General features: G+C 43.3%; 1 protein-coding gene across 1 annotated transcript in view; it reads left to right on the top strand.

Annotated features, from left to right (window-relative positions):
* Positions 1–22,778, top strand: part of LOC126108113 (uncharacterized) — a 197,234-nt gene that overhangs the window by 20,304 nt on the left and 154,152 nt on the right. Inside the window, exon 2 of the mRNA XM_049913384.1 lies at positions 17,010–17,210. Coding sequence (XP_049769341.1) covers positions 17,010–17,210 — 201 coding nt within the window. The remainder of the gene's footprint in view (positions 1–17,009; positions 17,211–22,778) is intronic.

Genomic DNA, 22,778 nt, shown 5'->3' with positions numbered 1-22,778 from the left:
GAAATGTAACTGTAAAATGTACACTCAAACAGTTGGGTGCACGGCGCACATACACTATGTGATCAAAAGTATCCGGACACCTGGCTGAAAATGACTTACAAGTTCGTGGCGCCCTCCATCGGTAATGCTGGAATTCAATATGGTATTGGCCCACCCTCAGCCTTGATGACGGCTTCCTCTCTCGCAGGCATACGTTCAATCAGGTGTCTACGTCTACATCTACATCTATACTCCGCGAGCCACCTTACGGTGTGTGGCGCTATCTGATCCCCCCTTCCCTGTACCATTCACGAATTGTGCGTGGGAAGAACGACTGCTTGTAAGTCTCCGTATTTGCGCTAATTTCTCGGATCTTTTCGTTGTGATCATTACGCGAGATATATGTGGGCGGTAGTAATATGTTGCCCATCTCTTCCCGGAATGTGCTCTCTCGTAATTTCGATAATAAACCTCTCCGTATTGCGTAACGCCTTTCTTGAAGTGTCCGCCACTGGAGCTTGTTCAGCATCTCCGTAACGCTCTCGCGCTGACTAAATGTCCCCATGACGAATCGCGCTGCTTTTCGCTGGATCATGTCTATCTCTTCTATTAATCCAACCTGGTAAGGGTCCCATACTGATGAGCAATACTCAAGAATCGGACGAACAAGCGTTTTGTAAGCTACTTCTTTCGTCGATGAGTCACATTTTCTTAGAATTCTTCCTATGAATCTCAACCTGGCGCCTGCTTTTCCCACTATTTGTTTTATGTGATCATTCCACTTCAGATCGCTCCGGATAGTAACTCCTAAGTATTTTACGGTCGTTACCGCTTCCAATGATTTACCACCTACGGCATAATCGTACTGGAATGGATTTCTGCCCCTATGTATGCGCATTATATTACATTTATCTACGTTTAGGGAAAGCTGCCAGCTGTCGCACCATGCATTAATCCTCTGCAGGTCTTCCTGGAGTACGTACGAGTCTTCTGATGTTGCTACTTTCTTGTAGACAACCGTGTCATCTGCAAATAGCCTCACGGAGCTACCGATGTTGTCAACTAAGTCATTTATGTATATTGTAAACAATAAAGGTTCTATCACGCTTCCTTGCGGTACTCCCGAAATTACCTCTACATCTGCAGATTTTGAACCGTTAAGAATGACATGTTGTGTTCTTTCTTCTAGGAAATCCTGAATCCAATCACAAACCTGGTCCGATATTCCGTAAGCTCGTATTTTTTTCACTAAACGTAAGTGCGGAACCGTATCAAATGCCTTCCTGAAGTCCAGGAATACGGCATTAATCTGCTCGCCAGTGTCTACGGCACTGTGAATTTCTTGGGCAAATAGGGCGAGCTGAGTTTCACATGATCTCTGTTTGCGGAATCCATGTTGGTTATGATGAAGGAGATTTGTATTATCTAAGAACGTCATAATACGAGAACACAAAACATGTTCCATTATTCTACAACAGATTGACGTAAGCGAAATAGGCCTATAATTATTCGCATCTGATTTATGACCCTTCTTGAAAATGGGAACGACCTGCGCTTTCTTCCAGTCGCTAGGTACTTTACGTTCTTCCAGCGATCTACGATAAATTGCTGATAGAAAGGGGGCAAGTTCTTTAGCATAATCACTGTAGAATCTTAAGGGTATCTCGTCTGGTCCGGATGCTTTTCCGCTACTAAGTGATAGCAGTTGTTTTTCAATTCCGATATCGTTTATTTCAATATTTTCCATTTTGGCGTCCGTGCGACGGCTGAAGTCAGGGACCGTGTTACGATTTTCCGCAGTGAAACAGTTTCGGAACACTGAATTCAGTATTTCTGCCTTTCTTCGGTCGTCCTCTGTTTCGGTGCCATCGTGGTCAACGAGTGACTGAATAGGGGATTTAGATCCGCTTACCGATTTTACATATGACCAAAACTTTTTAGGGTTCTTGTTTAGATTGTTTGCCAATGTTTTATGTTCGAATTCGTTGAATGCTTCTCTCATTGCTCTCTTTACGCTCTTTTTCGCTTCGTTCAGCTTTTCCTTATCAGCTATGATTCGACTACTCTTAAACCTATGATGAAGCTTTCTTTGTTTCCGTAGTACCTTTCGTACATGATTGTTATACCACGGTGGATCTTTCCCCTCGCTTTGGACCTTAGTCGGTACGAACTTATCTAAGGCGTACTGGACGATGTTTCTGAATTTTTTCCATTTTTGTTCCACATCCTCTTCCTCAGAAATGAACGTTTGATGGTGGTCACTCAGATATTCTGCGATTTGTGCCCTATCACTCTTGTTAAGCAAATATATTTTCCTTCCTTTCTTGGCATTTCTTATTACACTTGTAGTCATTGATGCAACCACTGACTTATGATCACTGATACCCTCTTCTACATTCACGGAGTCGAAAAGTTCCGGTCTATTTGTTGCTATGAGGTCTAAAACGTTAGCTTCACGAGTTGGTTCTCTAACTATCTGCTCGAAGTAATTCTCGGACAAGGCAGTCAGGATAATGTCACAAGAGTCTCTGTCCCTGGCTCCAGTTCTGATTGTGTGACTATCCCATTCTATACCTGGTAGATTGAAGTCTCCCCCTATTACAATAGTATGATCACGAAACTTCTTCACGACGTTCTGCAGGTTCTCTCTGAGGCGCTCAACTACTACGGTTGCTGATGCAGGTGGTCTATAGAAGCATCCGACTATCATATCTGACCCACCTTTGATACTTAGCTTAACCCAGATTATTTCACATTCGCATTCGTTAATAACTTCACTGGATATTATTGAATTCTTTACTGCTATAAATACTCCTCCACCATTGGCGTTTATCCTATCCTTGCGGTATATATTCCATTCTATGTCTAGGATTTCGTTACTGTTCACTTCCGGTTTTAACCAACTTTCCGTTCCTAATACTATATGCGCACTATTTCCTTCAATAAGAGATACTAATTCAGGAACCTTGCTCTGGATACTCCTGCAGTTTACCAATATTACGTTAACTTTTCCTGTTTTTGGTCTCTGAGGACGGACGTTCTTTATCAACGATGATAATGTCCTCTCTGGTAAGCCGTCAGGTATTTTATCGTTTCGCCCAAGGGGGGGGGGGGTCCCTCTAACCTAAAAAACCCCCGTGTGCACGCCACACGTACTCTGCTACCCTAGTAGCTGCTTCCGGTGTGTAGTGCACGCCTGACCTGTCTAGGGGGGCCCTACAGTTCTCCACCCAATAACGGAGGTCGATGAATTTGCAACCATTATAGTCACAGAGTCGTATGAGCCTCTGGTTTAGACCCTCCACACGGCTCCAAACCAGAGGACCGCGATCGACTCTGGGCACTATGCTGCAGATATTAAGCTCAGCTTGCACTCCGCGTGCGATGCTGGTTGTCTTCACCAAATCAGCCAGCCGCCGGAAGGAACCAAGGATGGCCTCAGAACCCAAGCGGCAGGCGTCATTCGTTCCGACATGTGCTACTATCTGCAGCCGGTCACACCCAGTGCGTTCAATAGCTGCCGGAAGGGCCTCCTCCACATTACGGACGAGACCCCCCGGCAAGCACACCGAGTGCACATTGGCATTCTTCCCCGACCCACCCGCTATTTTCCTGAGGGGCTCCATAACCCGCCTAACGTTGGAGCTCCCTATAACTAATAGGCCCGCCCTCTGTGACTGTCGGGACCTTGCCGGAGAATCGGCCACTGGCCCAACAGGCGAGGCATCCTGTGGTGGCTCGGAAACGATGTCATCACCACTAGGAAGCACCCCGTACCTGTTGGAAAGGGGTAAGGCAGCTGCCACGCGGCCAGATCCCACCTTCGCCTTTCGGCCAGGCACGCGCGAGCCCACCACTGTCCGCCATTCACCCTGGAGTGATGGCTGACCGGTAAGATGCTCACTGCCGGAAGACGCAGCGACATCAGGGGTTCCATGTGATTCCAAGGCCACCGAAGTAGGCATAGGTCTCACCACAGTTGCCCCAACGCCACTACGAGCCGACGCCTGCGCCTCGAGCTCGATGAGCCTAACAGACAAAGCCTCCACCTGCCCCCGAAGAGTGGCCAATTCTCCTTGCGTCCGCTCACAACAACCACAGTCCCTACACATGACTATGTTTACCCTACCCTATACGGTGACAAATTCCCAAGATAATCTTCTGATGAGCTACTCTGATAATCAAGAAACACTCACTGAAATACGAGACGCGAAAACTACGCTAGGTTTTCCCAGAAAAACTATTTAAAAGCTAAGCGCAGCAAATAAGTACAAAAACGCTTTATACAAACAGTACTCGCTGCTGCTGGTGCTCTCGCTCTGGCTGTCACAAGACAATGGTTTCTTGGGGAATGGCAGCTCATTCTTCACGGAGTGCTGCACTGAGGAGAGGGATCGATGTCGGTTGGTGAGGCCTGGCACGAAGTCGGCGTTCCAAAATATCCCAAAGGTGTTCTATAGGATTCAGGTCAGTACTCTGTGCAGGCCAGACCACTACTGGGAAGTTATTGTCGTGTAACCACTCCGCCACAGGCCGTGCATTATGAACACTTGCTCGATGGTGTCGAAAGATGCAATCGCCATACCCTCTTCAACAACGGGAAGCAAGAAAGGTGCTTAAAACATCGATGTAGGCCTGTGCTGTGATAGTGTAACGCAAAACAACAAGGATTGCAAGCTCCCTCCATGAAAAACACGACCACACCGTAACACCACCGCCTCCGAATCAAATGTATTTGATATAGAAAACATGCATTCCAACATACCAGTACCAGAAACAGTATAAACTATAGATAAGAACCTGAAAACTTATGGTCAACTCCCTGATGAACAAGGAAATATGCACACTAATAAAGTACATAACAGAACAAAATTACTTCCAATTCACTAATGAATTTTATTTACAAGAAGATGGATTACCAATGGGCTCCCCAGTTTCAGGAGCCTTAGCAAATATTTTTTGTAAACCACATTGAACAGGTCATCTTCACAAAAATAGTAGCAAAAGAATACAACATATTATATTGGTTCAGGTATATGGATGACACCCTTTGCTTAACAGATGAACCACAAACAAAAATTGAAAAACAACGTACTGACATCAACAAGATACATAAAAATATAAAATTCACAACTGAACTAGAACAGAACAACCAAATTAACTTTCTGGACATAACAATCAAGTGCGGTTCTAGGCGCTACAGTCTGGAGCCGAGCGACCGCTACGGTCGCAGGTTCGAATCCTGCCTCGGGCATGGATGTGTGTGATGTCCTTAGGTTGGTTAGGTTTAATTAGTTCTAAGTTCTAGGCGACTGATGAACTCAGAAGTTAAGTCGCATAGTGCTGAGAGCCAGCCATAACAATCAAAAAACAAAACAATAAGCATATGTTTGAAATTTAACATAAACCCACAGCAACGGACATTATCATTCCCCAATCCTCGAACTATCCACATGCACAAAAGCAAGCAGCACTTCGACACATGCTCCATAGACTCAGCACAGAACCACTCACCAAAGAAAGCTACCAAAAAGAAGTGAACATAATAATGTAGATAGCACAAAATAATCGTTACAATAATAACACCGTCACAAAGCTAAACAACAAAAATAAAAGTAAATTAAAAGCAGAAATCTCCAAACCACAGGCAACAACACAACAGAACCAAACACAAACAAGCAGTCTCATAACAACTACACAGGATAATCAGAAAAAGATGAAATGACATACAAACACGAACTCACCCATAAAATCACCAACATTTTCAAAAGACAGGGAATAAACATGGCATACACAACAGACAATTCTATACAAAAATACACCCCAAAACTGACAAAAAAACAGACATATACCAGAAAGCTGGTATATATCAGCTACAGTGTAACACTTGTGAAGGCACATACATAGGACAAACAGGGAGAACATTTGATATCAGATACAAAGAACACATGAGAGCCTGGAAATATGGGAAAAACCACTCCACATTTGCAGAACACCTAAGAGAAAATGACCACAAATCAACCACTAGAGAAGATGACATGAAAATAATTAGAATCAACAATAAAAAACACCTCCTAACCATGCAAGAAAATTAGCACACACAGAAAACCAAAGCAGAGGGGAAAATCCTGTTGAATGATCAAGTACACATGCCAAGCAATTCATTATTTACACTAATAGATAAAATAATAGAATAACGTTTGACAAAAGTATTAATATAATAATACTGTCCAATATAATAATAATAGAACCCAACATCTTTACACTCACTCATCCATGAACCCCTCCACTGAATATTGAAACGGAAAGTCAAATAGCTGTCACCAAAGTTTTCAACCACTCGCTAACAGCTAGTACCCCCGCCCCCCCTCCCCTCCCCCCCCAAAAAAACAAAAAAAAAAAAACACGTCGGCTCTATCCCCCTCTCTCTCTCTCACTCATACACACACACGGTACAAACATAGTAAACAGAGTTAGTCTCGAACATATACTTAGGTTGGCAACAAATAAGTAAACATAACAAAGAAGATGAAACACGTAATGGAGTCGCAATATTTACGTTGTGAAAAACAGTGTAGGACGAAATAGTTGCAGCGAGTGACAAAAGAACAATAGTCCACCACAAAAAAAAAAGAGTGAGAAACGTGGAGAACAGTGTGTGGAAGGCGAGAACACAAAGATGTGATTATATGGCAGTGATAAAAGTGGTAGTGCGACCTCCAGACCAGATGTGACGAAACGCAGATCAGTAAATCGCAAGTAATTACTTTTTTTACAAAAAAGATCGCGAAGTGAACTGTTTAATAACCTAAAACTAACAAAACTGTATCGTTATAGATCCCACTGATAATGTCTTAGAACAGGAGAAGGTGAAACGCGTATGGGAAAAGTAAAGTAACTAGCAGCAGGAAAAGGCAGTTTTATTTACAGAACAAGTCTTTATATGCTTGCTGCGGAGAATGGCCACACAAACAAACTTTTTAATAACGTTATGGTTTGCTGATTACAGTGTAATTCTGAGACTGTGGGGTAGCAGGTAACGATTTTATAGGTTCCTTATTTTTTATTTGTTAGAAGTTTGTAAGTTTGGTTTATTTGTATGGCTTTTAAATATCACTGAATTTTACCAGTACCTGAAGATAATTTGTGTGGACAGCCAGGAAGCGGTGGGGAATGTGCTGCCCATAATCTCCAGTCCACAACTCAACTCGCCGAAACTCAAGTAAAATGTTCTAACTTTGTACGCATAATACAAAGGAGTCAGCAGATACGACGATAAGTAAAAGTCTGCTGTCGTTTAACGAATCAGTATGTTCCTGTGATAGTTCACATACACAAGAAATAATTTTGTAATTAATTAAAATTTTCTTATCGTATTCAGCACTCGAAACAGTTTACAGACGACTTCCTCTTGAAGTTCCAAGTGTTGCTAATTATCACTATGACCGCTAATCAAGTACAGTTAATTGAGGCTTAAAAGTGTGAATAAACTACACACGGTTTTTCTATAACATTACGAGAAGCAGCAAAGCAAAACACTGGAAACAAAGCATAGTCTTCACAGTAACTTATTAACCTTCACAAGTTCACTTTTACACAGTTGCACAAAATCTGTACGATAACTAAATCAATAGAAAGACAGTCGTCCCAGTCGTCTTTAACACCAGCACAGACTTAATGGACATCGTCAAATGGAACAATTTTCTGTCTGTGTACTTTACGTAGAGGAACAAACTTCCAAAATCAGGGAAGATTTTCTGGCATTCGTCCCCGTTTATGACGTCACTATAGCGGGTTTGGCTAACACTGTGTTGAAGACATTGTCAACATTACGGCTCGACCTAAACAAAATGAGAAGCGAAGGGTACGCTGCCACGCAATTCAGAGGAGTACAATAATCCATCAGAGAAAAGCTACCGTTGGCCCTGAATTAACACTGCTCTTCATACACTCTAAATTTGTGTTTGTCAGATGCGAGCAAAACACCTTCTATAAGAAACTGTATGGGTGTCATAAAAGAAGTATGTGGATTCTTTCATTTATCAGCCAAAAGAACAGAAATATTGAAATCAGTGATTCCTGAATGTTGTACAGAACAAAAAAAAAAGAGAAACTTATTTCACTGAGCGAAAGCCGGTGGGTAGAAAGGCACAACTCAGTACTTTCATTTAAAGACTTTTGGAGCCTATCTTTCTCTCCCTTTGCAAAGTAAAAGAGGAATTAAGTGACATGGCATCTAAGACTCATACTCTTAAGTAATTCTATTAGTCAATTCGCATTTATTGTTAATCTTTTTGTTTTGAAGCCGATGCTACTACCAACCAACCTAACTTATCTGAGCCGCTTCAAAACATAAATACTGATCTTCACAGGCCTTGACTAATGTTACGAGTATCTCACACCTTCTGTCAAAGAAGAGGGCAAATGCAGATGACTCTTTTAAAGCCATGTATAATGAAGTGAAGACATTCGCTGCCAAACTTGACATTAAGGAAGAGATTTCAAGAATTTGCCGCCTTCAATCAGCATGTAGCAACGTCCGTTACACCACAGAAGAAGAATTTTATCGACGAGCTGTTCATGTGCCACACCTGAACGATTTTTGTAATTCACTTTAAGAACGCTTTGAATCTCACAGGAAATAGCTGCATCCTTGCAAAACATTCTTCCACAGTTGTGTATCACAACAAATTTCGGTACATTGGACGCTGCTTTTAATTTGTACGAAGAGGATTTGTTTCATAAAGAGATTGTGCAAAGTGAGTTTATGTTGAGGAAAGAAAAGTGGAGCCAGGAAAAATCCTTCAGATCTTCCAAAAACAGCAATAAGTTCTCTTGAAAAATGTGACAAGACTTTCTTCCCCAACATTTATACCCTACTGAAATTACTTGCAGTTCTTCCTTTTCAGTCACAACCGTAGAACGAACTGTCTCCAGCCTGAGAAGACTGAAGACATACCTAAGGAACAGTATATTTGAAGGTAGGCTCAACGGGTTTGCTTTACTTTCTATCCACAGAGACGTTATAGTTAGTGACGATAAGGCTCTTGATAAGTTGCAAGTGTACCAAGAAACCTGGAATTTGTTTTGTAAATATTGTTCAATAAAAAGTGAAGGCCCTTTTATATTTTATGTATTATTTTTATTGTCTGTTCGATAAACGATTAACCAAACAAATTTTGTTGCTTCGTCATTTGTCACACAGTCAATTTAATAAACATTCTTGTAAGGTTCTTGAATTGGTCTTTTGAATTGTAGTTGGTAAAATACGTATGTGTGTAAACACGAAAAGAAAAAATAAGGGCGTTGGCACTTTATACATGACAGAGCAAACCAATATTTATATAATCCGTTCATCATAAGAATAAACTTGATGTTAACAAACACAAATGCGATGATTGGTCAGAAGCCGTAGCAAACGCACACTAATGTTGTTACGCTCTTGGAAATAGGTCGTACTTACGTATTAGATACATTATTATTAAGTTACACTAAAAGGAACTTTAAGATATTCAACTGTATTTACAGCCATCAACGTTTTTCTTAATCACGCTTTAACTACGTAGTTTTTATTCCAAAAATTGTGTACAGTCACAGCCTCTGTAGCGGTGTGCTCTGATTGTTGCGCTGTTAATGCGTAGTATGAAAATGTCTGAGGCTGTTTTCTGTTCCGTAGTGAAAGACGCGTGTGGAATACGGTTAAAAAGTGCTGTTCTTAATGTTTTTCATGAATTTACGGAGATAATCGGCTTTGAAGTTTTTCAGCGACTGAATGTAATACAGTTACCTTCTAAAAAAATGGTTCAAATGGCTCTGAGCACTATGGGACTTAACATCTATGGTCATCAGTCCCCTAGAACTTAGAACTACTTAAACCTAACTAAACTAAGGACAGCATACAACACCCAGCCATCACGAGGCAGAGAAAATCCCTGACCCCGCCGGGAATCGAACCCGGGAACCCGGGCGTGGGAAGCAGTTACCTTCTAAACTCAAAAAAATGGTGCAAATGGCTCTGAGCACTATGGGACTTAACATCTGTGGTCATCAGTCCCCTAGAACTTAGAACTACTTAAACCAAACTAACCTAAGGACATCACACACATCCATGCCCGAGGCAGGATTCGAACCTGCGACCGTAGAAGTCGCGCGGTTCCGGACTGAGCGCCTAGAAACGCGAGACCACCGCGACCGGCCTTCGAAACTCAAATCGTACGTGTAGCGCAGTCGGTAGCGTAACAGAATGTTAACCAAATGATTCCAATAATTAATGGTTTGTGTCATTTTTTTTCCTCGTTCAATTTGAAATACCCACATCTCGTAATTATACAACTCATCATCATTTTTTATGAATAATGCACGTCTTCTTGTTTCTAATTACATATTGGACGCGAAATTCCTGTTTTCATTTCAAATAAATATTCTTAATTATGTGTCCCAGACCGAGGTCGAGTGCGAGAGCAAAACATACTGACTAGCTGTATTGACTGAGTTAGTGTAACAAATCAGACAAATTACATCACAGGATGAAAGATTAAAATTTAATGCCTAGTCGGAGACTAGGTCACTAAAAATGGGCCATAGTCTCGGAATAGGGAGATCCTAGACAGGAAATTTCCCGCAGCTCTTTCAAAGAAAACATTTTGGCATTTCCCGTAAAGAGTTTAGGGAAACTGCAGAAAACGCAAATGTGGATGGCTGAATGGCCACCTGGACCCTGTATTTTTACATTTGCTACTGTACCGTTACAATATGAACCCAACGGAACTGATCTGAAGCCAAGTTGCGGGGTTTGGCCCGAGAAGATTGTTAAGCTGCCAGACGTACGAGAACTAACGCACGCAGCTTTTTCACATGTCACTGCCGAACGCTGGCGGGATATAGAAGGGCTCGTCATAAAATAAGAAGAGAAAATGCGGCGCCTGGTTGGCTTCGTGGATTCTGTTGTTGATAGGCTCGTTACCAAAGTAGCAGGTGACACTTCCAGAACTGAAACGTATTTCTCGGATTCGGCTGGAGCTAAGAGATTACCAGAGTAGCGACTGTAATTAATACCTTCAGTGGCTTCAGTATTCAACAATACGGTAAAATACCTGCAGTATGCTTTTGCATTACACACGAGTCGCTCAGAAAAATTATCCAATGCTTAAGTTAGAAATTTTCATCACTCTTGTTTGTAATTAGAATACTATGGAATGAACGTTTCGCGGGAGGCTCCTTACGCGGCAGGTCCTGCCGCGTTGGTGCAGGTCTTATTACATTTGACGTCACATTGGGCGACCTGGCCGCCGGATGGGAATGAAATGGTGATGAAGACAACACAACACGCGGTCCCTGAGAGGAGAAAACTCCGACCTAGCCGGGAATCGAAACCGGACCCGTAGGACGACAATCCGTCACGCTGACCACTTAGCTATCGGGGCGGACGTTAGAATACTATGTCAGGTAAATGGAAATGTCGTGTGGCTAGGGCCTCCCGTCGGGCAGATCGTTCGCCTGGTGCAAGTCTTTCGATTTGACGCCACTTCGGCGACCTGCGCGTCGATGGGGATGAAATGATGATGATTAGGACAACACAACACCCAGTCCCTGAGCGGAGAAAATTTCCGACCCAGCTGGGAATCGAACCCGGGCCCTTAGGATTGACAGTCTGTCACGCTGACCACTCAGCTACCGGGGCGGACTATGTCAGGTGAGAACGAGTGCATTTTATGCTTTCCGTCTGGTCATCTTAGAAGCGCGCGGTAGTGCTGGAGTTTCTCCGAATATTACCGGTATTTAATTCTCTTTAAAAAGAAATGACATTCGAAGCTATATTGTTTCTTTGCCCGTCTCTTTTTACGTCTAAACTGCAACTGCTCACATCATTGCAGGTTACTTGGACCTCTGGGTGGCCACTGACCACTGGCCAGCGTTGTCCAAGTTTAATGCGCCGGTAAAGCTGTTGCCCCGCATTGTCGCGGAGTCTGTGTGCGTGTAACAGCATAAAACGCATCGTTATGATGCTACTTGACCGTACTGGTCACAGCTGGGCTTCCGTTAAACGAAATCCAATGACATTCAAGCAAACGCGGAAGAATACATGGCGTACTGTTAACATCAGGTTTATTCTTATGATGAACGCGTTATAGCTAGAATCACCCCAGACACGATAAGCACAATCGCGTTTTCACTCTTTTAAGTTGGGTAAGTGTTTGCAGATGAGACATTCTTAAAATCATGACTAGTGTTTAAAATATAGTATTATTACCTCGCTATGTTGGTTCTCCAGCGACTAGCTTTGTTTCCTCGACGCTGTTATAATCACAAGATACCGACTACCACGACAATGTACGGTATATTATACAATTCGACACTGTCGTGCTAGTCTTCATCTTGAAACTATAAAAGCGGAGAGGAAACGAACCGAGCCGCTGGACAACTGTCATAGCGAGGCAATAATATCTGAGATCTTTTCATCATTTGGTTTTTTAAAAAATACTTATATTTTTTATCATTTAGAGTCAACAATAAAAAAGCTTGATCTCGGTAAAGACTGATACAGAATATCATGTGGTGTCTACTTAAAGTTACTTAACTCATCTTCACATTAATCTTGCACCCTCCCCCTCACAAAAAAACAAAAATATATGCTATATTCGCCACTGATTCACTGGCAGGTCGGTGGATTGGCTGTGGAGGGCCAGTTGCATGGCCACCTCGTTCCCCAGACTTGACACCACTGGATTTCTTTCATTGGGGTTTCATTAAAGACCCTGTGTATGTTCCTTTCCTACCAAGTAATTTAACCAACCTAAAAAATCGAATCTACACTGTCGTTGTTCAAGTTATGCTCCATTTGCTGCAAAGAGTGTGGGAAGAAATTGATTACCGGTAGGGTTTTTTGCCGCATCACAAACGGCAGTCACATCAAACCAAAATGACACTTGACACTTTTACGTGAAACTTGAGGTCGTTCGCTACAAAAGTTATCTCAATAAATTTCTCTATCATTCCAAAGTTGTAATGTCCTTTTTGACTCACTCTGTGTACTCTCGGTGCAGACGGCACACTGAACACCTGCAGCCGAACGCTTTCAGCGTCTGCAGCAGTGCCAACATATCACTTTTTTTCTATAACAAAATAATTTGTATCGTTGCAAGTTGAAGACTAACAACATTCCCATTTTTTCTCTGATAAAAAGTTTACACTATTTGTGTGTTCAAATTGTCAGTTTAATAACTCTAAATCTCTGACTTCCAATTTCTTTCAAGTGGAAGCGAAGGTTGATTGTGACCTCTGAACTGTCTCTTTTGTAAGTTCTGTACCGTGATCAAATTACAATATTATCTTGAAAATCTGTACAGCTACGAGGGTTGCCCAGAAAGTAATGCTCCGCATTTTTTCTTCAACAATTCTTTATTGAACATAACGAGAATTAAACACACGAAAGGATGGTGCTTTATCCTCAGAATGTCTTCCAGGGATGGCATCCTTTAATGGCCCAAACAAGTGGAAGTCCGAGGGCGCTAGGTGGATGGTCTCCCCGATCGCTGCAAATCGTGGAGCTCCGCCGAACCGCCTTCTGATGGCCTCACCATCCGCGCTTAGCGACTAACTATGCCTCTGTCGATAGAAGATGCTCAACAGACTTTGCACAAGCGTTTGTGAATATTCCCTACAGTTTCTTTCCCTGCAGTGAGAAATTCAATGACGGCACGTTGCTTGTAACGCACATCACCTACAAATGCCATTTTGAAGCTGTTCTGCAGGTACGCTATCTGTCGGAAGTGGCGGAAACTTGGCGCGGTCACTTACGAGACTTCAGTAAGTAACGTTTCGCATTCGGAGCATAGTTTTCGGCTGAGGAAAAAATTCGGTACATTTCTACATTTATTATATATACTACTGTCATTATGTCTTAATTATAAATGCTAGTTAACTAAACTTGTTACAATTAAGGTCTAAAATCAGTTTTTTCCTGATAATTCGAAAAGTAAGAGAGGTAGCTTCATGAAAACCTCTACAGAATATTTTTATATAAAACTAAAGCTAAATCTCGAAGTATAACTACCTTTAAAATTAACTGCTTCTGAAATTTCGTAGAAAGTGAATTTTTGAGGAAACTTATCAGCAGATCATGCTGAAACTCAAAATTCTGTACATTGGCAAAGTTTTGCGTAATCTGACCGACTCTTGTAACATTTTGTAAATATTTAATTTCGCTTTAAATTATTGTGCAATTCTTTGTCTACCCTGCGTGGACATGCGTTTGGCGCTGCCGGTATGACCTTGGCCGGGTGATGAGGAAAACCTATCTCTCATTCGCAATCATAGATATAGAGATAAAGCATTTCTTTCCCCGAAAGAAGAAGTGTATACGTGTTAGGGTGTGCATGTTACGACCTCATAGATAAGGTAACGCTATTCCGTTAAGGTAACACGATAGCTTAGGAGCATGGAGGGTGAACTTACAAGGGATCAAAATCTATCAATCCCCTATCCATACAAAAGGCGTCTGATGAATACAAGGAATGAAATTTAATTCAAATTAATAGGAGCACACTAAATGTGCCAGACTGGGCATGAAAATATTTGCCAACAGGTTTATTAACTCTAAAAGCATTTCTGAAGTGCAGGGGCAGTAAGCATAGTAACCGTCTGCTACATGTGATGATCACGTATTCCTAAGTGTTAAGGTGGTGGTGGTGGTTAGTGTTTAACGTCCCGTCGACAACGACGTCATTAGAGACGGAGCGCAAGCTCGGGTTAAGAAAGGAATGGGAAGGAAATCGGTCGTGCCCTTTCAAAGGAACCATCCCGGCATTTGCCTGAAACGATTTAGGGAAATCACGGAAAACCTAAATCAGGATGGCTGGAGACGGGATTGAACCGTCGTCCTCCCGAATGCGAGTCCAGTGTGCTAACCACTGCGCCACCTCGCTCGGTTAACTGTTAAGGAATGGGTGTATATATGTATACCTGCAGTACGCCTCTCCTCACTTGTTGGTGTTGGTTTACGCTCTGCTATTCACCTTCATTGAAATTATGGTCCAGTCTGTCATAAGGTCTTCCTATATCGGCTACGTTTTCATTCTCCAGAAAGTTACACATCAATCCCGCTGTGATAGTGGTTTATTGACTATATGCAGAAATGTGGACCAAGTGCTCCACGAAAACTGAAAGAAATGTGGACGGAAAAATCGACCCAGTAACGTTGCGTGGCCAGATCCTTTGTTTCCAATGTGTGATGATACCAAGCGATACCCTAACCTCTCTTGCGATGAAGTCGGCGTGGTATTATGTCACCCATTCCTGCCACATGAATTACTGGCCAGGATCGGGCACATAGTATAGCAGGAGTCATCACAAAGAACAACTGATTTCCTCACGTTCGAATTGTTCTTAGTATCACGCAGATTATGAACGTTTGTGTTAGTGTCTCGCACGCACACTCGCGCACGCCCACGCGCACGCAAACGCCCACGCACACACAAATTACCATCATCGTGACACCGAGCCCTTCCAGACTATCATCTACGAACAGCTTCACCGCTAGCACACCGCACTGTGGGATGGACCTCATGAGAGAGACTGGAAAACACACAGTATTCAGGTCACCACATAATTGTCTACACTGCATTATGACTCATTTTTGAGTAGATTTACCCCGTGACTGTAGCCACAGCGAAAGAGATGCTGTCCTAGATTTATAAGCAGACGCCTAAGCTGTCTGGCCCTGTAACACTGCTGAGTGGGCAATGTTTGAAATTTTCTTTTTGAAAACTGAAATTCGTAATTTTTGGTCGTTTAAATAAGTTATTTTCAAGAACGGTACACCCAATTTTAATATATGATTTTGAAGAGCATTTATCAAGAATAAAATTTCGTAGCCAAAAGTACTGTTTGTTCATAATGTTAACTATTTACTTAACTGAAATACTGTTCTTATTAGAGTTCTTAGTGACAAAGACCATGTGTCCCAGACCGAGGTCGAGTGCGAGAGCAAAATATAACTGACTAGCTGTATTGACTGAGTTAGTGTAACAAATCAGACAAATTACATCACAGGATGAAAGATTAAAATTTAATGCCTAGTCGGAGACTAGGTCACTACAAATGGGCCATAGTCTCGGAATAGGCAGATCCTAGACAGGAAATTTCCCGCAGCTCTTTCAAAGAAAACATTTCGGCATTTCCCGTAAAGAGTTTAGGGAAACTGCAGAAAAAGCAAATGTGGATGGCTGAATGGCCACCTGGACCCCAGTACATTAGGCACTGTCTACTCACTTTCAGTATATATATACTGTTGTCATACCAATATTGATGCTAGTTCCGGAATGAACAGAAAGGAATTCAACTGGCGATATCACAGCAGTGTCAAAAATGTTCGAGTGATCATTATACGAAACTATGTTTTACATAAAGGGAAGAGTTTGTTTAATTTTTGCAGTATACGGAATGATGCTTTGGCACCCACAGAGTGGCAGTAGTTTCATTTCCTTAGTATCCGGGAATGATTCCATTCTGCACGGTATGGTGCAGTTTAAAAACTTGTTGTTTACAACAACGTCCATGAAGCTGCCTTCTCATTTGATTAATCATCAACATACTAACCCGAAGTAGACGTATTGCGGAAGCTATCTAGAGATTGATATAGCTATATAGAATTGATAAGGCAGCCAGTGTTGCAAATATAGCACGATGCGTACGAGTCACAACCACCTTCAGTAACTGCTACATAAGGAACTGCTGAAGCAATAAAGATCGAATCTTGGTAATAAGACACTGGAATTGCATTTGGAAGATCGGCGGTTCAAATGCCCGTCCGGGCATCCAGATTTAGATTTCTCTAGTTTCCCCAAATCACTTGACGCTGATACCGGGATGTTTCCTTTGAAAAGGACGTTCTAGGTTTACTTCTCCAATACGAAGTTCTGCTCCGTGTCTAATGTCACTGCCGTCGACGGAACGTTAATCTGTAATAAACCTTACTTTTTTCTTCTAACAATGGTTAAAGTAAGGACGTCGGTAAGTTTTTGTGATCACAGGGTGGTGTGGGCCCTGTTTCTGGCGACCGCCATCGGCTGCACCGTAGCCACGTGCCTGTCGACGTGGAACCGATACCGCACCAATCCCACGTCGGTCTCCATGACGCACGACTACAACGAGTGGCTACTTGACTTCCCGGCCAGCTACGTGTGTCCCTCTAGCAAGGTCGACCCCGAGAGTCTTAACATCACGTCCGCCCGGTGAGTAGCTTCCTTTAAACAGCTATTACACATAACCTACCAAACTGTGTGAATTTCAATCACCAGTTGCAAAACAAACTCTGTACTACATTTTAAGGCTGTAACCATTTAAAGAGCAATTATGCAATATTTGAAATACAGGCGATAGGCAAAATAAAGTGGACACTCTTCGAATACTGGTATACAATGATCGTATAGTCTCCAGTGGAATGCTATTGCACTCTACGATCATAACCTCTTCTACACTACCGGCCGTTAAAGTTGCTACACCAAGAAGAAATGCAGATGATAAATGGGTATCCATTGGACAAATATATTATACTGCAGCTGACATGTGATTACATTTTCACGCAATTTGGGTGCATAGAGCCTGAGAAATTAGTACCCAGAACAACCACCTCTGGCCGTAATAACGACGTTGATACACCTGGGCATTAAGTCAAACAGAGCTTGGATGGCGTGTGCAGGTACAGCTGCCAATGCAGCTTCAACACAATACCACAGTTCATCAAGAGTAGTGACTGGCGTATTGCGACGAGTCAGTTGCTCGGCTACCAGTGACCAGACGTTTTCAGTTGGTTCGTGATCTGGAGAATGTGCTGGCCAGGGAAGAGTTCGAACATTTTCTGTATCCAGAAAGGCCCGTACAGGACCTGCAACATGCGGTCGTGCATTATCCTGCTGATATGTAGGGTTTCGTAGGGATCGAATGAAGGGTAGAGCGACGGGTCGTAACACATCTGGAAGTAACGTCCACTGCTCAAAGTGCCTTCAGTGCGAACAAGAGGTGACAAAGACGTGTAACCAATGGCACCCCATACCATCACGTCGGGTGATACTCCAGTATGGCGACGACGAATACACGCTTCCAATGTGCGTTCACAGCGATGTGGCCAAACACGGATGCGACCATCATGATGCTGTAAACAAAAACTGGATTCATCCGAAAAAATGACGTTTTGCCATTCGTGCACCCAGGTTCGTCGTTGAGTACACTATCGCAGGCGCTCCTGTCTGTGATGCAGCGTCAAGGGTAACCGCACCCATGGTCTCCGAGCTGATAGTCCGTGCTGCTGCAAACGTTGTCGAACTGTTCGAGCAGATGGTTGTTGTCTTGCAAACGTCCCCATCTGTTGACTCACGGATCGATACGTGGCTGCACGATCCGTTACAGCCATGCAGATAAGATGCCTGTCATCTCGACTGCTAGTGATATGAGGCCGTTGGGATCCAGCACGGCGTTCCGTATTACCCTCCTGAACCCACCGATTCCATATTCTGCTAACAGTCATTGGATCTCGACCAACGCGAGCAGCAGTGTCGCGATACGATAAACCGCAATAGCGAAAGGCTACAATCCGACCTTTATCAAAGTCGGAAACTTGTTGGTACGCATTTCTCCTCCTTACACGAGGCATCACAACAACGTTTCACCAGGCAACGTCGCTCAACTGCTGTTTGTGTATGAGAAATCGGTTGGAAACTTTCCTCATGTCAGCACGTCGTAGGCGTCGCCACCGGCGCCAACCTTGTGTGAATGCTCTGAAAAGCTAATCATTTGCATATCACAGCATCTTCTTCCTGTCGGTTAAATTTCGCGTCTGTAGCACGTCCTCTTCGTGGTGTAGCAATTTTAATGGCCAGTAGTGTAATTCCTGTAGTGACGAGGGAGGCGGAAATCTGCTCCGGAGTCTGCGCTCCAATACCGCCTACAAGGGTTCGGGGACTGTGCTGGCCAGGGAAGACGCTGCAGCTCAGTTGCATGCTGCTCATTCCACGACTGTACTGCCCTGCCTGTGTGAATTGGTTAGTTATCGTCCTGAAATATCGCATCATTGTTGGGAACAACATTTGAATCATGGGGTGCACCTGATCAGCTTAAATGTTCACATAATCGTCGTCTGTAACGCGTCCTTTGAAAGTAATGATGGAACCGGCAGAATACCATGATACGGCTGCCCACGCCATCACACTTTCACCTCCATGCTTAACCATTGGAATCAATCAATCAGGATTGTAGGCTCCTTTTGGCGTTCTCCAGACGTTAACCCGGTCCGATGTTGAATATAACGAAAACGTTGACTCGTCGAACCATATGACGTGTTTCCACTGATCAGCTGTCCAGGATTTATGCTCCTGACACCATGATTCACGCTTCTTTGCGTTGGCTGTCGTCACTAATGGTTTCAGTATAGCATCTCGTCCATGAATATTCGCTTTATGGAGTTCTCGGTGACAGTGTCGATAGATACGGGATCTCGAAGATGACTGTTGAGTTCTGCAGTCACTGTAGCTGCCGTATTTTTGTACTGCTTTGACACAATTCGTATTAACGTACGACGATCTCTGTCATTTAGTTTTGATTTGCGCCCATTATTACTAGTACCTTTACACGACGATGTCTTTCCATGTTTTCTGTAGGCTGTCATGACTGTTGAAACAGTTGCTCTTGAAACATTCAGTAAGTTGGCTGTCTTGGTTCCTGATGCTCTAGCTAATCTGGCCCCCACAATCTGCTCTCTTTGGAACTCTGTTACGTCTTTCATTACACGTCGACCTCGGTCTATGAATGCAAATAGGAACTGTGCACTACTCGTAAACAACCTGCACTGATGCCTAGTCCGCACTGAAGACGCACAGTCCAGGGCGACACGTGCCTTACCTGCGTTGTTGACACTCAAACACAACCATCCCATTACTACCACTGTTCTCATTATTTTGCCTATCCCCTGTATCTTTTTCAGTTTCTACGGCAAAAGTCGTAAAAGAGTAAATCAAAGAATGTAGTGTTACTCTATGTAATGGAACAGCAGTTAATACTGTTTTTCTGGCCACAGACGACACAATGGGGCCCAACGACTGCCGTGTCATCCTCAGCCAATAAGGTCATCGAAATTCGCTGTGGAGGGACATGGGTGAGCACCTGTTCTCCGGGTTGTTGTTTGGTTCGTAGACTTGGAGGCGCTACCACTAGGCCAAGCAGCACCTCAAGAGGCATCACGTGGCTGAATGCACCCCGCTGCAGTCCTCCCACCAATGAAAAATCCCTACCAGTACTGGGACTCGAACCCAGATCCCCCACTCTACTGCGGAGGCGTAACTACATAATACATTGTGCTCATAAAAAAAATAATAATTGATTTGGGGGCGGGGGCGGGAATTGTCCAGGAAGTAGTAAGTACTATGAATAATCTTTTATTTAACAGATACATCACGGTTTGCTGAAAATTAACTTGCGCTTAAAAATTAAGGTCTTACCGTTGAGGCATTAATAAAATTCAAAAGAACGCAAATAATGAATGGTTACAGTTTGAATCTGAAATGTAGCACAGCCCCAAAGTGGCAATAACAGCTACAAAGAAATAATACCTCAACAACTTCAACAGCGACTTATCACATTAAGTACTAATGAGTACTCTGTGGTATCCTGCCCACTCGTGTAATATAGGCTGCCTAGGATCCTGCTTTCCAAAAAACAATTCAAGCAAATCGCATTAATGGTTTTTATTACAATAAAGTAGATTGAAAATGTGGTGTTTATATACGCCAAATACTGGGCGTCTTTACAAAGATTGGTCAGAAGCAATTGGCGACATGCAAATAATCAATGTCCTTCAGTGTATACAGTTTCCATGCAAGTAAATGATACTGTCTCATACCAGACGAGTGTAACCCCAAATATGAAACTTCCTGGCAGATTAAAACTGTGTGCCGGACTGAGACTCGAACTCGGGACCTTTGCCTTTCGTGGGCAAGTGCTCTACCGTCTGAGCTACCCAGGCACGACTCATGACCCGTTGTCACAGCACCAATTCTGCCAGTACCTCGTCTCCTACCTTCCAAACTTCACAGAAGCTCTTCTGCGAACCTTGCAGAGCTAGCACTCCCGGAAGAAAGGATATTGCAGAGACATCGCTTAGCCACAACCCGGGCTATGTTACCAGGATGAGATTTTCACTCTGCAGTGGAGTGTGCACTAATATGAAACTTACTAAGGTACTGGCAGAATTGAAGCTGTGACGATGGGTCGTGAGCCGTGCTAGGGTCGCCCAGACGGTAGAGCACTTGCCCGCGAAAGGCAAATGTCCCGAGTTAGAGTCTCAGTCCGGCACACAGTTTTAATCGGCCACGAAGTTTCATATCAGCGCACACTCCGCTGCAGAGTGAAAATCTCATTCTGGTAACCCCAAATGTTTGCGTGGTATGCGGCTGCTATTTGATGGTGCTCCAGCCTACTTCACCGTTGACGTCCGGACGCAGCTCAGTCGTGTCTTTCGTGATCGATGGATGGGACGAGGGGGGTCCAGTTGCATGGCCTGCTCGTTCACCGGAGCTCAACCCGTGCGACTTCTGGTTATGGGGCCATCTCAAAAGTGTGGTGTATGCAGAGCCCATTCAGATGTGGAGACATTGGAGCAGTGTATTCGTGCTGCCTTCGCATACGGCCTGGCCGATACGAACGTATGTGACAGAACATTCTACAGTGCGTACATGCATACGCTGAGGCACATGGAAACCATTTTCAACACATCCTGTAACTGTGGATGCATGGTACAGCGCGTATTAGATCGCAGTCTCCCTAACAATGTATGACTGAATAAATTGTCTCTAGTACGGAAATCATGCATTTCCAGACATAAGTTCATTAGACCTTTTTTGTTCCGTATTCTCTCATCGATCAATCCCCGGAGTTTGTACACGATGGAAAAAATCACCCTGTATAACATCTATAAGGGTACTATGCTCCTATTACTCCTAGGGGTGGATGTGGGGCTGAAAAGCTGCGACATGTAAAAATATTCGATAGCGAGCGACATGTCTATTTAACACATAGTGTTTGGGATTGTATGGCTCATTGGTGACAGTCCAAATAAATTTGCACCCCTAGAAGTGGGAATGTCCAGGCGACTGAAGCATTTTCTTCCAAATCTGGTAGATGTACAACTCAAAAAAATTACTGTGACAGACATCCCTAGCATCCATGTGGGTGAAGGCGGACATGAAAAGAGGCGATGACTCAGTAACACATGGAGAAATTTCTATCAATTTTGGTATATACGTGACTCATTGTTTCCCCATGTAAATGTGTCTGCTTTGTATACGTGTCCCTACATAGAAAGAAAATGGGCTTACCAATGCGTCCTGGGTACAGCCAGTCCTTGAAAACCTTGGCCGCCCGCCACGCCTCCATCAACAGGCCCCTCCTTCCCTTCACTTTCAACCTTCCGCTTCCTTTCCCAGTGTAATTTCAATAGCCTTGCCCTCCCAGACTCTGGATTCATGCCTCAGATCGAACTTGCCTTCCAACGATAATCTAACACATAAACTACCCCATTCCGAATGAAGGCCACAACTCACCTTCTCCTTGGCCAGCTTGCACCCCATTCATATCCTAACTCTCAACTCTCACATATCAGTTCTTTCACACATAAACATTCGACACCCTTTTCAGCATAATATAATCCCCGACAGCTCCCACATCCTAATGCCTACCAATTGTTACCGTAAGTCCCCATGCACATAAAAAGGAAATACACTCCTGGAAATTGAAATAAGAACACCGTGAAT

Source organism: Schistocerca cancellata, chromosome 1 (genome assembly GCF_023864275.1).
Source record: "Schistocerca cancellata isolate TAMUIC-IGC-003103 chromosome 1, iqSchCanc2.1, whole genome shotgun sequence".
Classification (NCBI taxonomy): Eukaryota; Metazoa; Arthropoda; class Insecta; order Orthoptera; family Acrididae; genus Schistocerca; species Schistocerca cancellata.
Note: the sequence above shows the minus strand (reverse complement) of the source record. Positions and strands in the feature narration are given on the sequence as shown.